General features: G+C 38.0%; 1 protein-coding gene across 8 annotated transcripts in view; it reads left to right on the forward strand.

Annotated features, from left to right (window-relative positions):
* PIP5K1B (phosphatidylinositol-4-phosphate 5-kinase type 1 beta) overlaps positions 1–17,197 on the forward strand; it is a 484,296-nt gene that overhangs the window by 440,952 nt on the left and 26,147 nt on the right. For all 8 annotated transcript variants that reach the window (XM_077148356.1, XM_077148359.1, XM_077148357.1 and 5 more), the window contains one exon: positions 9,068–9,165. In XM_077148356.1, the coding sequence (XP_077004471.1) occupies positions 9,068–9,165 (98 nt within the window). The remainder of the gene's footprint in view (positions 1–9,067; positions 9,166–17,197) is intronic.

Below are 17,197 nucleotides of genomic sequence, written 5' to 3' on the forward strand. Positions count from 1 at the left end.
CAAAACTTATGGGACGCAGCTAAGGCAGTGCTAAAAGGGAAATGTATTGCCCTAAATGCCTATATCAGAAAAGAAGAAAAGGCAAAAATGCAGGTATTAACTGTCCACTTGGAAGAACTGGAGAAAGAACAGCAAACTAATCCCAAAGCAAGCAAAAGGAAAGAATAACAAAGATTACAGCAGAAATAAATGAAATTGAAAACATGAAAACAATAGAGAAAATCAATAAGACCAGAAGTTGGTTCTATGAGAAAATCAATAAGATTGATGGGCCCTTAGCAAGATTGACAAAAAGAAGAAGAGAGAGGATGCAAATAAATAAGATCAGAAATGGAAGAGGAGACATAACTACTGACCTCACAGAAATAAAGGAGGTAATAACAGGGTACTATGAACAACTTTATGCTAATAAATACAACAATTTAGATGAAATGGACGGGTTCCTGGAAAGACATGAACAACCAACTTTGACTCAAGAAGAAATAGATGACCTCAACAAACCAATCACAAGTAAAGAAATTGAATTAGACATTCAAAAGCTTCCTAAAAAGAAAAGTCCAGGACCAGACGGCTTCACATGTGAATTCTATCAAACATTCCAGAAAGAATTAGTACCAACTCTCCTCAAACTCTTCAAAAAAATCGAAGTGGAGGGAAAACTACCTAATTCATTCTATGAAGCCAACATCACCCTCTTACCAAAACCAGGCAAAGATATTACAAAAAAAGAAAACTACAGACCAATCTCTCTAATGAACATAGATGCAAAAATCCTCAATAAAATTCTAGCAAATCGTATCCAACAACACATTAAAAGAATTATACATCATGACCAAGTAGGATTCATCCCAGGTATGCAAGGATGGTTCAACATAAGAAAATCAATTAATGTAATACACCATATCAACAAATCAAAGCAGAAAAATCACATGATCATCTCAATTGATGCAGAGAAGGCATTTGACAAGAGTCAACATCCTTTCCTGTTGAAAACACTTCAAAAGATAGGAATACAAGGGAACTTCCTTAAAATGATAGAGGAAATATATGAAAAACCCACAGCTAATATCATCCTCAATGGGGAAAAATTGAAAACTTTCCCCCTAAGATCAAGAACAGGACAAGGATGTCCACTATCACCACTATTATTCAACATTGTGTTGGAGGTTCTAGCCAGAGCAATTAGACAAGAAAAAGAAATACAAGGCATCAAAATTGGAAAGGAAGAAGTAAAACTATCACTGTTTGCAGACGATATGATACTATACATCGAAAACCCGGAAAAATCCACAACAAAACTACTAGAGCTAATAAATGAGTACAGCAAAGTAGCAGGTTACAAGATCAACATTCAAAAATCTGTAGCATTTCTATACACTAGCAATGAACAAGCGGAGGGGGAAATCAAGAAACGAATCCCATTTACAATCGCAACTAAAAGAATAAAATACCTAGGAATAAATTTAACTAAAGAGACAAAAAACCTATATAAAGAATACTACAAAAAACTGCTAAAAGAAATCACAGAAGACCTAAATAGATGGAAGGGCATACCGTGTTCATGGATTGGAAGACTAAATATAGTTAAGATGTCAATCCTACCTAAATTGATTTACAGATTCAATGCAATACCAATCAAAATCCCAAACAACTTATTTTTCAGAATTAGAAAAACCAATAAGCAAATTTATCTGGAAGGGCAGGGTGCCCCGAATTGCTAAAAACTTCTTGAGGAAAAAAAAACGAAGCTGGAGGTCTAGCGATGCCGGACTTTAAGGCATATTATGAAGCCACAGTGGTCAAAACAGCATGGTATTGGCATAAAGATAGATATATCGACCAATGGAATCGAATAGAGTGCTCAGATATAGACCCTCTCATCTATGGACATTTGATCTTTGATAAGGCAGTCAAGCCAACTCACCTGGGACAGAACAGTCTCTTCAATAAATGGTGCCTAGAGAACTGGATATCCATATGCAAAAGAATGAAAGAAGACCCATATCTCACACCCTACACAAAAGTGAACTCAAAATGGATCAAAGATCTAAACATTAGGTCTAAGACCATAAAACAGTTAGAGGAAAATGTAGGGAGATATCTTATGAATCTTACAATTGGAGGCAGTTTTATGGACCTTACACCTAAAGCAAGAGCACTGAAGAAGGAAATAAATAAATGGGAACTCCTCAAAATTAAACACTTTTGTGCATCAAAGAACTTCATCAAGAAAGTAGAAAGACAGCCTACACAATGGGAAACAATATTTGGCAATGACATATCAGATAAAAGTCTAGTATCCAGAATTTATAAAGAGATTGTTCAACTCAACAACAAAAAGACAGCCAACCCAATTACAAAATGGGAAAAAGACTTGAATAGACACCTCTCAGAGGAGGAAATACAAATGGCCAAAAGGCATATGAAGAGATGCTCAATGTCCCTGGCCATTAGAGAAATGCAAATCAAAACCACAATGAGATATCATCTCACACCCACCAGAATGGCTATTATCAACAAAACAGAAAATGACAAGTGCTGGAGAGGATGCGGTGAAAGAGGCACACTTATCCACTGTTGGTGGGAATGTCAAATGGTGCAACCACTGTGGAAGGCAGTTTGGCGGTTCCTCAAAAAGCTGAATATAGAATTGCCATACGACCCAGCAATACCATTGCTGGGAATCTACTCAAAGGACTTAAGGGCAAAAACTCAAACGGACATTTGCACACCAATGTTTATAGCAGCGTTATTTACAATTGCAAAGAGATGGAAACAGCCAAAATGTCCATCAACAGACGAGTGGCTAAACAAACTGTGGTATATACATACGATGGAATATTATGCAGCTCTAAGACAGAATAAACTTATGAAGTATGTAACAACATGGATGGACCTAGAGAACATTATGCTGAGTGATACTAGCCAAAAACTAAAGGACAAATACTGTATGGTCTCACTGATATGAACCGACATTAGTGAATAAACTTGGAATATGTAATTGGTAACAGAGACCATCAGGGGATAGAAATAGGGTAAGATAGTGGGTAATTGGAGCTGAAGGGATACGGACTGTGCAACAGGACTGGATACAAAAACTCAGAAATGGAGAGCACAATACTATCTAACTGTAATGTAATTATGTTGAAACACTGAATGAAGCTGCATGTGAGAATGATAGAGGGAGGAGGGCTGGGGACATAAGTGAAATCAGAAATAAAGATAGATGTTAAAGATCAAGATGGTATAATCTAGGAATGCCTAGAGTGTATAATAATAGTGAAATGTACAAGGTACAAATTTTAAAAATGTTTTTGCATGAGGAAGAACAAAGGATTGTCATTATTGCAGGGTGCTGAAAATAGATGATAACTAATACTTCAAAATGTTACATTATGTGTAAGACTAAAGCCAAAAATGTTTATTTGTTACAAAATTTAGATTTTGACTAAAGCATTTCCTAATATAACTCATGTAGATAGTTTGATTGAATGTCATAAGTACTTGGAATCTCAGGTAGCACTTGAAATTTTGTTGGTTTGTCCAGAGTGATCCCCCAATGAATATCAGAATGATTTGATCAGTGACTGGAAAAGTATTTGCAAGCCCCCTTCGGGGAATGGTGAGAGTGGGGAGAAATTCAACTTCCCCAAGTTGAATTCTTGATATTCTCACAAGCAGTATGGACAACCAAAGCTATAGGCTGAGCCCCCACTCTTGGGGTTTGTTCACATGAAACTTAACCCCACAAAAGATAGGTCAAGTCTACTTAAAATTTAGGCCTAAGAGTCACCCCCAAGAGAGCTTCTTTTGTTGCTCAGATGTGGCCTCTCTCTCCAGCCAATATGATGAGCAGTCTCACCACCCTCCCCCTCTCTGCGTGGGACATGGCTCCCAGGGGTGTGGACCTTCCTGGCAACATGGGACAAAGATCCTGGAATGAGCTGAGACTCAGCATCAAAGGACTGAGAAAAACCCTAGAATGAGCTGAGAATTAACATCAAGAGACTGAGAGAACCTTCTCGACCAAAAGGGGGAAGAATAAAATGAGACAAAGTGTCAATGGCTGAGAGATTCCAAACAGAGTCAAGAGGTTATCCTGGAGGTTATTCTTACGCATTAAGTAGATATCACCTTGTTGTTCAAGATGTAGTGGAGAGGCTGGAGGGAATTGCCTGAAAATGTAGTGCTGTGTTCCAGTAGCCATGTTTCTTGATGATGATTGAACAATGATAATAGCTTTCACAATGAGACTCTGTGAATGTGAAAACCTGATGTCTGATGCTCCTTTTAGCTACTATATCAACAGAAGAGTAGAACATATGGAATAAAGATAAATAATAGGGAGAACAAATGTTAAAATAAATTCAGTTTGAAATAGTGGTAAATGAAAGTGAGGGGTAAGGGGTATGGTATGTGTAGTTTTTTTTTTTTCTTTCTCTATTATCATTTTATTTCTTTTTCCATTGTCTTTTTATTTCTTTTCCTAAATTGATGCAAATATACTAAGAAATGATGAATATGCAACTATGTGATGATATTAAGAATTACTGATTATATATGTAGAATGGAATGATTTCTAAATGTTTTGTTTGTTATTTTTTAATTAATAAAATAAAATAAAATAAATTAAAAAAACAAATATGGGATATAGTTGGGAATATGATAATTTATAATTTCTTGATTTATATACTTAAACATAATAGTTCTTTTCTATAATTTCTTTGATTAAGATTTGCTGGTTATAGGTAAAAAGGTAGTGGCAAATCTAGAAAGGACCTTGAAGATGTTAATATGATATGTTCCAACCTCTATCTGGAGTTGCAACTTAATACATTCATATTGTTTTTAATGTTTATGAAAGAAATTCCTAGGTCATTCTGGTGATCCTTTCCAATATTTACAACACTTATGTATTGTTCATCATAACATTATCATGTTATTCCTTAAATTTCGGTTAGCATCATCTAAAATTCTGAAGAAAATTTCAGGATTTCCTTAAAAGTGAATCTTATTAATGTTCACACTTTCCATAGCGTCTAAATATTTTTTACTTTACCTGCTTTACGTCTGAGGGTAGCGTCATCCAACACATCCACACATGTGCTAATAGAGGCTGATAGTCTTTTCTTCATTTCTATTTGTGTGGTCTTAGTCTGAAAAGAAATTTGACAGGCCTAATACTGGCTTTTGCCCTTTGTAGATCAAACACTGTAATTGTAAGAAGGTGTATAATCTGTTAAAATGGTGATTTTTACCTACAGATCCTATTCTGGCTTCCATCATCTGCTACCCTTTATACCCTAAGCAGTCTTAGGCTGATTTAAAATTATTTGGAAAATGAATATGCATAACTCACAAGTCAACTAAATCATCTTAAGCTATGAGGTTAACAATTAAATGAGTAAAGACTGGGAATTTCGGTAGTATTATCTATATTTGACTAATAAAGCAATGAATGGTCAAGGATTATTAAAAAAAAAAAAAAGTACATTCACATAGCCAAGTTGTTTCAAGCATACTCAAGAGTTTTCAATAACTTTCTTAAATATCATTTATTCTCAAACACCTTTCCCCTCAATTTTCTGAACACTGTTCTGATTTCCAGGTATGTACTCTTTCCCATGGAGCCAGACCGCTTGGTTTCAAATCCCAGCTCCCCACTTAACTCTATATGACTTTGGGCAAGTTACCTAGACTTTCAGAGCCTCAGTTTCCTCCTCTCTAAAATACAGATAATAATAGTAATTACCTCACAGGGCTCTTATGAAGACTGTATGAGTCAATTTTACATACAGACAGAGCAATACTGAGCAGAGTGAGCTCTCTAATGTGCAAGGGCTCTGATTATGGTTGTTATGCCCGTTCTCCCGCTTCTCTTTCAGAGTCAACCTTTTAAAAAAATGCTGCCTGTGTTCTCTACCCCGTTTCTCCTTTTTGCTCACTCCTCAGCCCCGTGCCATCTTGCCGTCTTTTTACTGAACTTGCCAGTGGTTCAAGGGCAGCATCTAATGGCCTCTGAGTCCTCTTCATGGCAACCAGAATGACTTTTGGAAGATGTAAATGTTAACACCACCAGCCACTTGAAATCCTTTGGTGACTTCTCAGGCTTAAATCCAGCTGAGTTGTTTCACAAGGCCCTGTGGCCACCCCTCCCTCTCTAGCATCTTCCATTCCTCCACCCATCACCATCCTTCTCAACTCATCTGTATTTGTCTCTTCCTTATGGGCTCCCAACTTGCTCTTGCTGCTTCGTCATCCATCTCTTCAGCAGGCTCCTTATGGCAGAGCTGGTGGTTCTCAACTCAGACCCCATCCCCTTAGACCTGGACACTTTAGGCTCTTGGAAGTTACTTACTGAAAAAAAGCAACAGGTCTCCCATAATTATGGAGTCTATTTGGGACGATGAAAAAGTGATGGTAATGGATGAGAGTGATAGTAGCACAATGCTGTGAATGCAGTTAATGCCAGTGAGTTGCACACTTAAAACTGGTTAAGGGAGAGGAGGTCAAAGATGGCAGCTTAGTGAGGTATGGAATTTAGTTCATCCTCCAGAGAGGCTAGTATATAGCCAGGAACAGTACAGAACACTGCTGGGGCCACATCAGTGACCAGACACAAAGCGTACACCAGTCCGGACAAGCTGGACCAGCTGCAATCCCACCCAGAACGCAAAGCCATGGAGACTGGCGCCCCTCCCCCACAGGCTGCTTCCCAGAGGGGATAGGAAAGAGACTTTACTAATAGCAAGGGACTGAGCTCAACCAAGCTCTAATTGTGGAATTAATTAGCAAATTCTGACTACTAAAAATAAGCCCCCACCTCAGCTAAACCTCAAATAAAAGCTAAAGTTACTAGCTTTTGTCCTGGCATAGAGCAGGCAGAGCTGATGGGGAAAAAAAAAACCGAAGTTTTTTGGATCAGACAGCACAAAATACTTGAACAGGTCAGTACCCTAAAAAAAGGGGGTGGGGCATAGGACCTAGAGATACATAAAGCAACATACCAACTTAAACTCTTGATTAACAAACCCGAGGAACAGGGGTCCTGCTCTGAAAAGGATTTTTTTTTTTTTTTTTACAACTGCAAGGCTTCTCGGGCCCCAACTGCCCCAGGCAAGGGTAAAATTAAGCTTGTCTGAGAGACAAAGAGGTTGGTCAGGTGAAAGCAATGAATTCCCTGGAGGCTGTGCCTTCCCCAGGAGAGGAGTGGGCCCCAGCTCAGGTGGACTCCCACAAGGAATTCAGACCTCAGGGTCTGGAAAACTGAAATGATTAAAGCCAACCTACAACCTCTCCTCTGTCTCCACCACACCCCTAGCAGGGAGAGTCTGCTGAAGTTAAAGGTACCGCATCACTTTATGCTGGTGGGACCCGCAGGCAGACAAGCACCATCTACTGAGCAGGATAGGAAAAACACAGTCTAAAAGCCTCATAGGAAAGTCTGTCAACCTGCTGGGTCTCATCCTCAGGGAAAACTGACACAGGTGACTCTTTCCTCATGAGAGGAGGCCAGCCTGGTCTGGAAAAATCTTACTGGAGTCTCTATACCTAAGTAGACCTTCCTAAGGAAAAAAAAAAAGCACCATGCAGGCTGGGCAAGAAACAAAAAAAGAACTGAAACATTCTGAACCATTAAACAAAACCTATGCTAGAGCCTAGAATAAGCTGAACTGAATGTCAAAGAACAAATAGAGAAGAAAGCCATCCAGCCAGAAAATTCTAGGTAAAAGAGTGAAAACAATCTCCAGAATAACTAATTAAGGAAATTAAATGCCTAGACACTAGCAAAAAATAACAAATCATACTAGGAAAATTGAAGATATGGCTCCCAGTCAAAGGAACAAACCAACCATTCAAATGAGATACAGGGGTTGAAACAATTAATTCAGGATGTTCGAACAGACGTGGAATATCTCATCAAAAATCAAATCAGCAAATTGAAGGAGGATTAAAGAAGGCAAGGGATGTACGAAAAGAAGAAATTGAAAGTCTGAAAAAACAAATCACAGAACTTATGGAAATAAAAGTTTGTATTTGCGAAGTCCCCTTCGGGGAATGGTGAGAAAGGGGGAAAATTCAACTTCCCCAAGTGGAGAATTCTTAATATTCTCACAAGCAGTGGGGACAACAAAGCAATAGACTGAGCCCCTAATCTTGGGGTTTGTTCACATGAAACTTAACCCCACAAAGGATAGGTCAAACCTACTTAAAATTAGGTCTAAGAGTCACCCCCAAGAGACCTCTTTTGTTGCTCAGATGTGGCCTCTCTCTCCAGCCAATACAACAGGCAAACTCACTGCCCTCCCCCTGTCTACTTGGAACATGACTCCCAGGGGTGTGGACCTTCCTGGCAACATGGGACAGAAATCCTAGAATGAGCTGAGACTCAGCATCAAGGGATTGAGAAAACCTTCTTGACCAAAAGGGGGAAGAGCGAAATGAGACAAAATAAAGTGTCAATGGCTGATAGATTCCAAACAGAGTTGAGAGGTTATTCTGGAGGTTAGTCTTACACATTAAATAGATATCACCTTGGTAGTCGAGATGTAGTGGAGAGACTGGAGGGAACTGCCTGAAAATGTGGAGCTGTGTTCCAGTAGCCATGTTTCTTAAAGATGATTGTATAATGATATAGCTTTCACAATGTGACTGTGTGATTGTGAAAACCTTGTGTCTGATTCTCCTTTTATCTACCTTATCAACAGAGAAGTAAAACATACAGAATAACAATAAATAATAGGAGGAACAAATGTGAAAATGGATTTAGTAGATTGAAATGCTACTGATCAGTGAAAGGGAGGGGTAAGGGGTATGGTATGTATGAAGTTTTTTTCTGTTGTCTTTTTATTTCTTTTTCTGAATTGATGCAAATATTCTAAGAAGTGATCATGATGATGAATATACAACTATGTGATGATATTGTGAATTACTGATTATATATGTAGAATGGAATGATATGGTAAGAATATTTGTGTTTGTATTGTATATTTAATAAATAAAATTTAAAAAAAGAGATTGTAATATGCTGAAAAATAGTCATGTTCTCCTTAACTCTGGCTTTTAGGGCTTGAGCCTCCACTGCCTCAATCAGATTCTGAATGTCAAAAAGCAGAGTGTCCATTTGATGAATTTGAGGAAAACGGGAACTTTGAGTGATCCAGGGTAAGAGACTACCTTCCATACAGAGATCTCTTCCTCCCTTCTCTTTCTCTCACTCTCTAAATATGCAAACATGCACACATAACACACTTTATATAGAGAAATATTTATACAACTATAAAATGTGTTTTTTTCCTTTTCTCTTGCTTTTTTTCCTTACAGAAAAAAAGACCATCCTATATAGAGCCTGTTTTCTTCCTTAGCAGCAGCACTTGTAAGCATCTTGCCATCTCACTATTGACCACTTTTTTTTTTTTCTCATGGGCAGGTACCAGGAATCGAACCCGGGTCTCCGGCATGGCAGGCAAGAACTCTGTCTGCCGAGCCACCATGGCCCACCCTCGACCACTTGTTTTTTTAATGTTTTTTATTGCTAAATATAACATACGTACAAAGAAAAAGCAATGATTTTCAAAGTACACTTCAATAAGTAGATACAGAACAGATTTCAGAGTTTATTATGGGTTACCATTCTACCATCTCAGATTTTTCCTTCTAGCTGCTCCAAAACACTGGAGGCTAGAAGAAATTTTTTTTTCTTTTTTGTGAGAAATGACATATATTCAAAAAAGCAATAAATTTCAAAACACCCTACAACAATTAGTTGTAGAACAGATTTCAGAGTTTGGTATGGGCTACAATTCCACCATTTGAGGTTGTTACTTCTAACTGCTCTAAGGTACTGGAGACTAAAAGAAATATCAATATAATGATTCAGCAGTCATACTCTTTTGTTAAACCCTACCTTCTCTGTATATCTCCACCATCACCTTTGATATTTCTCCCACTCTTTAAGGATATTTGGACTATGCCCATTCTAACTTTTTCATATTGGAAGGAACTGTCGATAATATGGGGTGGCAGATGGAACTATTTAATGTTCTGGAGAGGCTGGCCCCTCTGCATTTCAGAACTTATCTGATCCAGGGACACATCTGGAGGTTGTAGGTTTCTGGAAAGTTACCTAGTACATAGAACCTTTGTAGAATCTTATATAATGCCCTAATGTTCTTTAGGATTGGCTGGAATGGTTTTGGTTGGGGTCTAGCAAGTTATGATAAGTAGCAATGTCTAACTGAAGCTTGAATAAGAGTGACCTCTAGAGTAGTCTCTCAACTCTATTTGAACTCTGTCAGCCACTTCTTTTCCCCTTTTTGGTGAGGATGGCATTGTTAATCCCATAGTGCCAGGGCCAGACTCATCACTGAGCGTTGACCACTCATTTTTTTTTTATTATTTTTTTTGCATGGGTAGGCAACAGGAATCGAACCCTGGTCTACTGCATGGCAGGTGAGAATTCTGCCACGGAGCCACCATTGTACCACTCAAAACCACTCATTTTTAATGGCATAGTATTAAATTATATAAATGTACCACAATTTATTTAATCCATCCCTGTTGTTGGACTCCTGAGTTTTGTTATTATTCTCTTAGATATACCAGTAGTTAGGGAAGGCTAAACTTTTGTAACAAATAAACCCCAAAATGCTATGGCTCAAGCCAATAGTGGTTTATTTCCACCTTTGGAACCCAGTCTCCTTCCAGCTCAGGCATAACCTGCATCAGGTCACCTGGTCGAGGTCAGGTCACCCTATCCAATATGCATGAAGTGGGGGGAGCAGGAAGGCCCACCTGTTCTTGTAAAGGCCTGAAAGTGGCACCTGTTTCCTCCCATTCCAATGGGAAGAACTTGGTCACATGAACTGCAAGAGAGGCTAGGAAATGTAATCCATTCTGTGCTCTGGGAAAAGTGGGCAGTGAATTCCGGTGGAAGGCTGTCAGGCACTTCTACTGTATACTCCTGTCAGTTTATAGCTGCGTATACCTTCCTTCTACACACACATGCGTTCACCTCCTGCCCCAAGGGAGTCAACCAAAGACCCATCACTGCATCCGTCTCATAGTTCAAGATTTCCAGGTAACATATAGTCTTCTCTGTAAGGTCTAGGAATGGCTTATCTCATACATGCACACATCAACAACAATAGAGGAGAAGGACAGAATAACTGCAACAATAAGTCCCATTCAGGAATGAGGCAGCGATGGACCCTTGCTGAGAAGCACTGGGAAGACCTCTACCCTGGCTGTGGGGGCAGTTCCTCCTTGAAACCCTGGTTCTGCACTCTGCAAGGGTCCTCCTTGGCCATGGGAGGGAGGCAGGCCGTGGGAAGTGAGCCCTCCTTTTAGGTGTACAGCTTTCATAGCTTCCTCCTTTTCCTGCTGCTAACAGTTTGGGGTTCCTATGAGGGTTTCAGTCTCCACTAGACTGTTTAACTAGACTCATATCTCTATACGAAACCTATAAGGCTTCTCATCTGTTTATTCTTAATCAGTCCCACGTGCCAGTAACCACATCCAAAATTCTTTCCTGGATAAGAACCTCATGCTGCCTTTATTTCTTTTTATTCTCACCCCCATGCCCAGCTCTCTCACTTAAAGGCAGGTACCTTGAAGTCATAGGAAACACTAAGACTGGGGAAGAGCAACACCATTAACCTGATTTTCCCTACAGAGTGAGGCCTTTTATTTTTTTTTACTCAATGGGAAGTCTTTGTTGTTCAGGCCTTAGATCATCTCTAACTTTTCTATCTTTCTGCAGTTTTTAATCTCAAAACTCTCCATTTCATTCCATCTGTTTGCCAAACATGCAAGTTCTCTCCTAGCTCATCATTTTCTAGTACTACTGCTAAAAAGCAGCAAGGAGTTGCATATACACAGGAACTCTCTCCCCTGCCCCAGAGCTGCAGGCTTCAGTAGACATACTGTGTTCCAAGTCATCACAGCCCCAGATTTATGGAGAGCTGTGCTTGGCTGATGAGCCACACAAGCTCCCTGGCTCCCTGGTCTGTATCCATCAACCCCTGCTGTAAGTCTCAAAGTGCTGCATGCTGAATATTTTAGGTTTTTGCTTCAGTGCACCTACTTCCAGTAATTTCTTTGTTGGTTAGGTTAGGCTAATCACTGCAACAAATAAACCCAATAGGTAATAGCTGAAGGAAAATAGAAATTTATTTCTCACTCACGTTGCAGGCTAGGCAGCTTTCCTCCAAGCAGAGCTGTTGTAGGGACCAGGATCCCTTAGGGCCTCGTCATCTGCATGGTTACCCCTGGTAGAGGACCTGCAGGGGATCCACTTCGGCTTGGAAGTGTTTTACATCATTTCCACCCACCATATGTGGCAAGCCCTTGGATGTTGGCAAAGTCTTCTGCAAGTCAGCCTCCTCCAAGTGGGCTCCCCAGACCAGCAAGCATCAGCATCACTTGGGAACTTACTAGAAATGCAGAATCACAGGCTTGCTGAATCACCATCTGCATTTTAACAAGATGTTATACAGATGAAAAGTTTTGTTTTTAATTGAGGTGTGATTGACACACGATCCACTGAACAAGTCCATCCTCCTTCCTCCCTCCCTCTCCTCCTGCCCCCTATACCCCAACCTAAGCCACTAATCTGCTTTCTGTTACTATAAGTTAGTTGGTTTGCATTTTCTAGAATTTTATACAAATGGAATATTACATTATAGATTCTTTTTTGTCTGGCTCCTTTCACTCATCAGAATTATTTTGAGATTCACGTATGTTGTAGTATGTATCTAGAGGTCATTATTTTTTATCATGGATGAGTGTTTCTTTATATAATCACCTATCGATGGGCATTTTAAGTTGTTCCCAGTTTTGGGCTATTACAAATACAGCTTTTATGAACATTTATGTACAAATCTTTATATGGACTCATTCTTTCTTTTCTCTTCAATAAATATCTAGGAGTGAAATTACTAAATCATATGGTAGGTATGTATAGGTTCAACCTTTTAAGCAACCGCCAAGTTGTTTTTCCGAAGTGATTGTACTATTGTTTCCACCAGATAGTGAGAATTCTAGTTCTTTCTTATCTTCACCAACGCTTTGAATGGCCAGTCTTTTAAATTTTAATCATTCTAATAGATGTGGAGAGGTACCTGAAATGGCTTTAATTTGCATTTCTTTAATGAGTAATTATGTTGAGCATCTTTCCATATGCTTATTTGCCATCAGTATATCTTTAATAAAGTATCCATTCAAATCTTTACCCATATTTTTATTATTTGTTTTCTTATCACTGAGTTTTGAGAGTTCCTTATATACTTGGATACAAGTATCCTTTATCAATATATGCTTTGCAAGTATCTTCTTTCAGTATGTGGCTTGTCTTTTCATTTTCTGAAAGATTCTTCAGAAAACAGAAGTTTTTCATTTCAACAAAGTCCAATTTATCAATTTCTTCTTTTATGGATCATGCTTTTTATGTTGAATCTACGAAATCTTTGTCTGACCCAGGTCGCAAAAGTTTTTGTCTCATGTTTTCTTAAGAAGTTTTATCGTTTTAAGTTTTGCATTTAACTTTATAATACATTTTGAGTTAATATTTGTATATGGTATGAGGTAAGAATGGAAGTTCTTTTTTTGTTGTATACATATGTATACATAATTGTTCCAGCACCATTTGTTGAAAATATTATGCTTTGTCTGGTAAGTTACATTTTCACCTTTGTCCTTCTATGTATGATGCTATTTCTGAACTTTATTCTATTCTAGCTGCTTGTATTGTCATATCAATTTAGAATCAACTTGTCAATTTCTATGAAAAATTCTTCTGGGATTTTGATTTGGATTTAATTGAATCTATAGATACAATTTGTGAAGAAGGGAATTTTTAAAACATTTTTTATTGTGAAACAACATTTATACAAAAAAGCAATAAATTTCAAAATGCATTTTACAAGTAACTATAGAACAAATGTCAAAGTATGGTATGGTTACAGTTCCACAATTTCAAATATTTCCTTCTAGTTGCTCTGAGACACTGGAGACTAAAAATAAATATCAATATAATGATTCAGTAGTCATACTCATTTGTTAATTCCTGTCTTCTCTGTTATGACTCCTTCTCCTTTGATCCTTCTCCCAATCTTTAGGGATATTTGGGCAATGACCACTCTAACTTCTTCATTTTGAAAAGGGGTGTCAGCATTATGGGATAGAGGGATACAATTAGTTGATGCTTTTGGAGAGAATGGTAACTCTGAGTTTCTCGGCTTATCTGGCTCCCTGGAGGTTTTAGGTTCCTGAAAAATAAACTTAGTGAATGAAACTTTTATAGAATCTCAGATAGAGCCCTGGTAATTCTTTAGGGTTTACAGAAATACTGTTTGTTGGGATTTGACATTCCATGGCAATTAGCAATATCTAGCTGAAGCTTGCATAAGAGTAACCTCCAGAATAGCCTCTCAACTCTTTGAAATCTCTTAGCCACTGATACCTTATTTGGTTACATTTCTTTTCCCTCTTGTGCTCAGATAGAAATTATTGATCCCACAGTGCCAGGGACAGCTCATCCCTGGGAGTCATGTCCCATGTTGCCATGAAGACTTTCACCCCTGGATGTCATATCCCATGTAAGGAGAAGGGTAATGATTTTACTTGCAGAGTTGGGCTTAGAGAGGGAGAGGCCATATCTGAGCAACAAAAGAGGTTCTCCAGAGTTGACTTTTAGGCATAATTATAGGTAGGCTTAGCTTCTTTGCTACATAATTATGTTTCATAAAAGCAAGCCTCAAGATTAAGGGCTTGTCCTATTAACCTGGGTATCCCTAATGTTTGAGAGAGTTTCAGGGGTTTCCCAGGTGGAAAAGTTTAATAGGTCCATATTTTTTCTCCAGTCCCTCAAGGAACCTTGCCAATACATTTATTTTTTAATACTTTTTAATTATCTGCCCAACATACTCTGGGATTTATCAGATATTACATTAAGCTATGTTGAATTGCAAGCCCTCATTCCCAATTTTAAACTCCATGTGTTTAGTTTAACTGAACTGGCCTGACAGGTTAAGTTAGTTTGTGTGCTACAGAAAATTTAGGTTTTGGACAAAATAAACCTCTCTTCCTTTGGTCTCATACAGTAAATGAAGTTCTAAAATACAGATAATATTATCCTTTATCCAGTATTCTGATTTACCTTAGTCCCATCTAGATTGGCTTTATTCTTATCTCTAATTGAAGCTTGATCTCTTTTTAGGCTTCTTTAATAGTTGCTATATATAGGAATGCTGGCTTTCAGAGCTGCAGAACTCCAGCTCTGAGTTTTAGGTGTCACACATGTAGCCAAAGTTCCAGGAAAATACCAGGTTATAATTGAATTGGATTCAATTTCCAAGTATTTTTTTAAACTTTTTTTATTGTATAGGATAACATATATGCAAAGCAAAGAAATAAAAAAGCAATAGTTTTCAAAGCACTGTTCAAAAAATGGTTACATGATAGATCCCAGAGTTTGTCATGGACTACCATATACAATTTCCAAGTATTTTGTTGAGAATTTTACATCTATATTCATTAGGGAGATTGGCCTGTAGTTTCCTTTTTTGTAGGATCTTTATCCAGTTTTGGTATACAGAGTGATATCAGCTTCATAAAATGAATAAGGTAGTGTTCCTTTTTCCTCAGTGTTTTGAAAGAGTTTGAAGAGGAATGGTGTTAGTTCTTTTTGGAATGAAGCCATCTGGCCCTGGGCTTTTCTTTGTAGGAAGGTTTTTGACAACTGATTGAATCTCTTTACTTGTAATTGCTTTGTTGAGGTCTTCTATTTCTTCTCAAGTCAGTTTAGGTTGTTTGTATGCTTCTAGGAATTTGTCCATTTCATCTAAGCTAACTAGTTTGTTGGCATATGTTGTTCATAGTATCCTCTTATGATTTTTTTTATTTCTTCTGGGTCCATTGTAATGACCCCCCTCTCATTTCTTATTTTATTTACTTCTCATTTCTGATTTTATTTATCTGTATCCTCTCTCTTCTTTTTCTTTGGCAACCTAGCTAAGGGGCCATTGGTCTTATTGATTTTCTCAAAGAACCAATTTCTGGTTTTGAGTCTTTCTTTTTTATTATTTTATTCTTTGTTGTTGTTGTTCTCCAGTTCATTTATTTTGGGGTGTGTGTGGGGAGTGGTAGGTGCATGGTCCGGGAATCGAACCCAGGTCTCCCTCATGGGAGTCGAGAAGTTGAGAATTCTACCACTGAACTACCCTTGCACCGCCCTTTCTTTTTTTTTTTTTTTTTGTTTTTTTTTGCATGGGCAGGCACCAGGAATCAAACCTGGGTCTCCTTCATGCAGGCATGGCCCGCCCTTTTTCTTTTTTAATATAGGCATTTATGCACAATTTCCCTCTCAACACTGCCTTTGCCACATCCCATAAGTTCTTATATGTTGTATACTCATTTTTACTCATCTCCAAAAATTTACTGCCCTCTCTTGCTATTTCTTCTTTGACCCACTGATTGTTTAAGAGTGTGTTGTTTAATCTCCATATATTTGTGAAAGTTCTGGTTCTTTGATGGTTATTGGTTTACAGCTTCATTCCTTTATGGTCACGGAAAGTGCTTTGAATAATACGAATCTTTTTAAATTTATAAGACCTCTTTTGTGCCCCAGCATATGATCTGTCCTACATTTTTCTATGACAACTATAGAAAAATGTACACCCTGGTGTTTTGGGGTGTAATGATCAATATATGTCTATGAGGTCTAATATATTTATTACATTGCTTAGGTTCTCTGTTTCCATATTGATTCTCTGTCTGGTCGTTCTGTCTATAGAAGAGAGTGGTATACTGAACTCTCCCACTTTTATTGTTGAAACATCTATTGCTCCCTTCAGTTTTGCCAATGTTTGTCTCATGTATTTTGGAGCCCCTTGATTGGGTGCATAAACATTTATGATTGTCATTTCTTCTTGGTGAATTGTCCCTTTTATTAATATGTAGTGTCCTTCCTTGTCTCTTATGATTTCTTTTGATTATAACTCATCATAGAATATCTTTTTCCATCCTTTAATTTCAATTTATTTGTATCCTTGGGTCTAAGACAAGTCTTTTATAAACTGCATATAGATGGATCATATTTTTTAACCTGTTCTTTCAATCTGTATCTTTTAATTGGTGAGTTTAGTCCATTAACAGTCAAAGTTATTACTGTAAAGACAGTTCTTGAATATACTATCTT

The sequence above is a fragment of the Tamandua tetradactyla genome, chromosome 2 (assembly GCF_023851605.1).
Source record: "Tamandua tetradactyla isolate mTamTet1 chromosome 2, mTamTet1.pri, whole genome shotgun sequence".
NCBI lineage: Eukaryota > Metazoa > Chordata > Mammalia > Pilosa > Myrmecophagidae > Tamandua > Tamandua tetradactyla.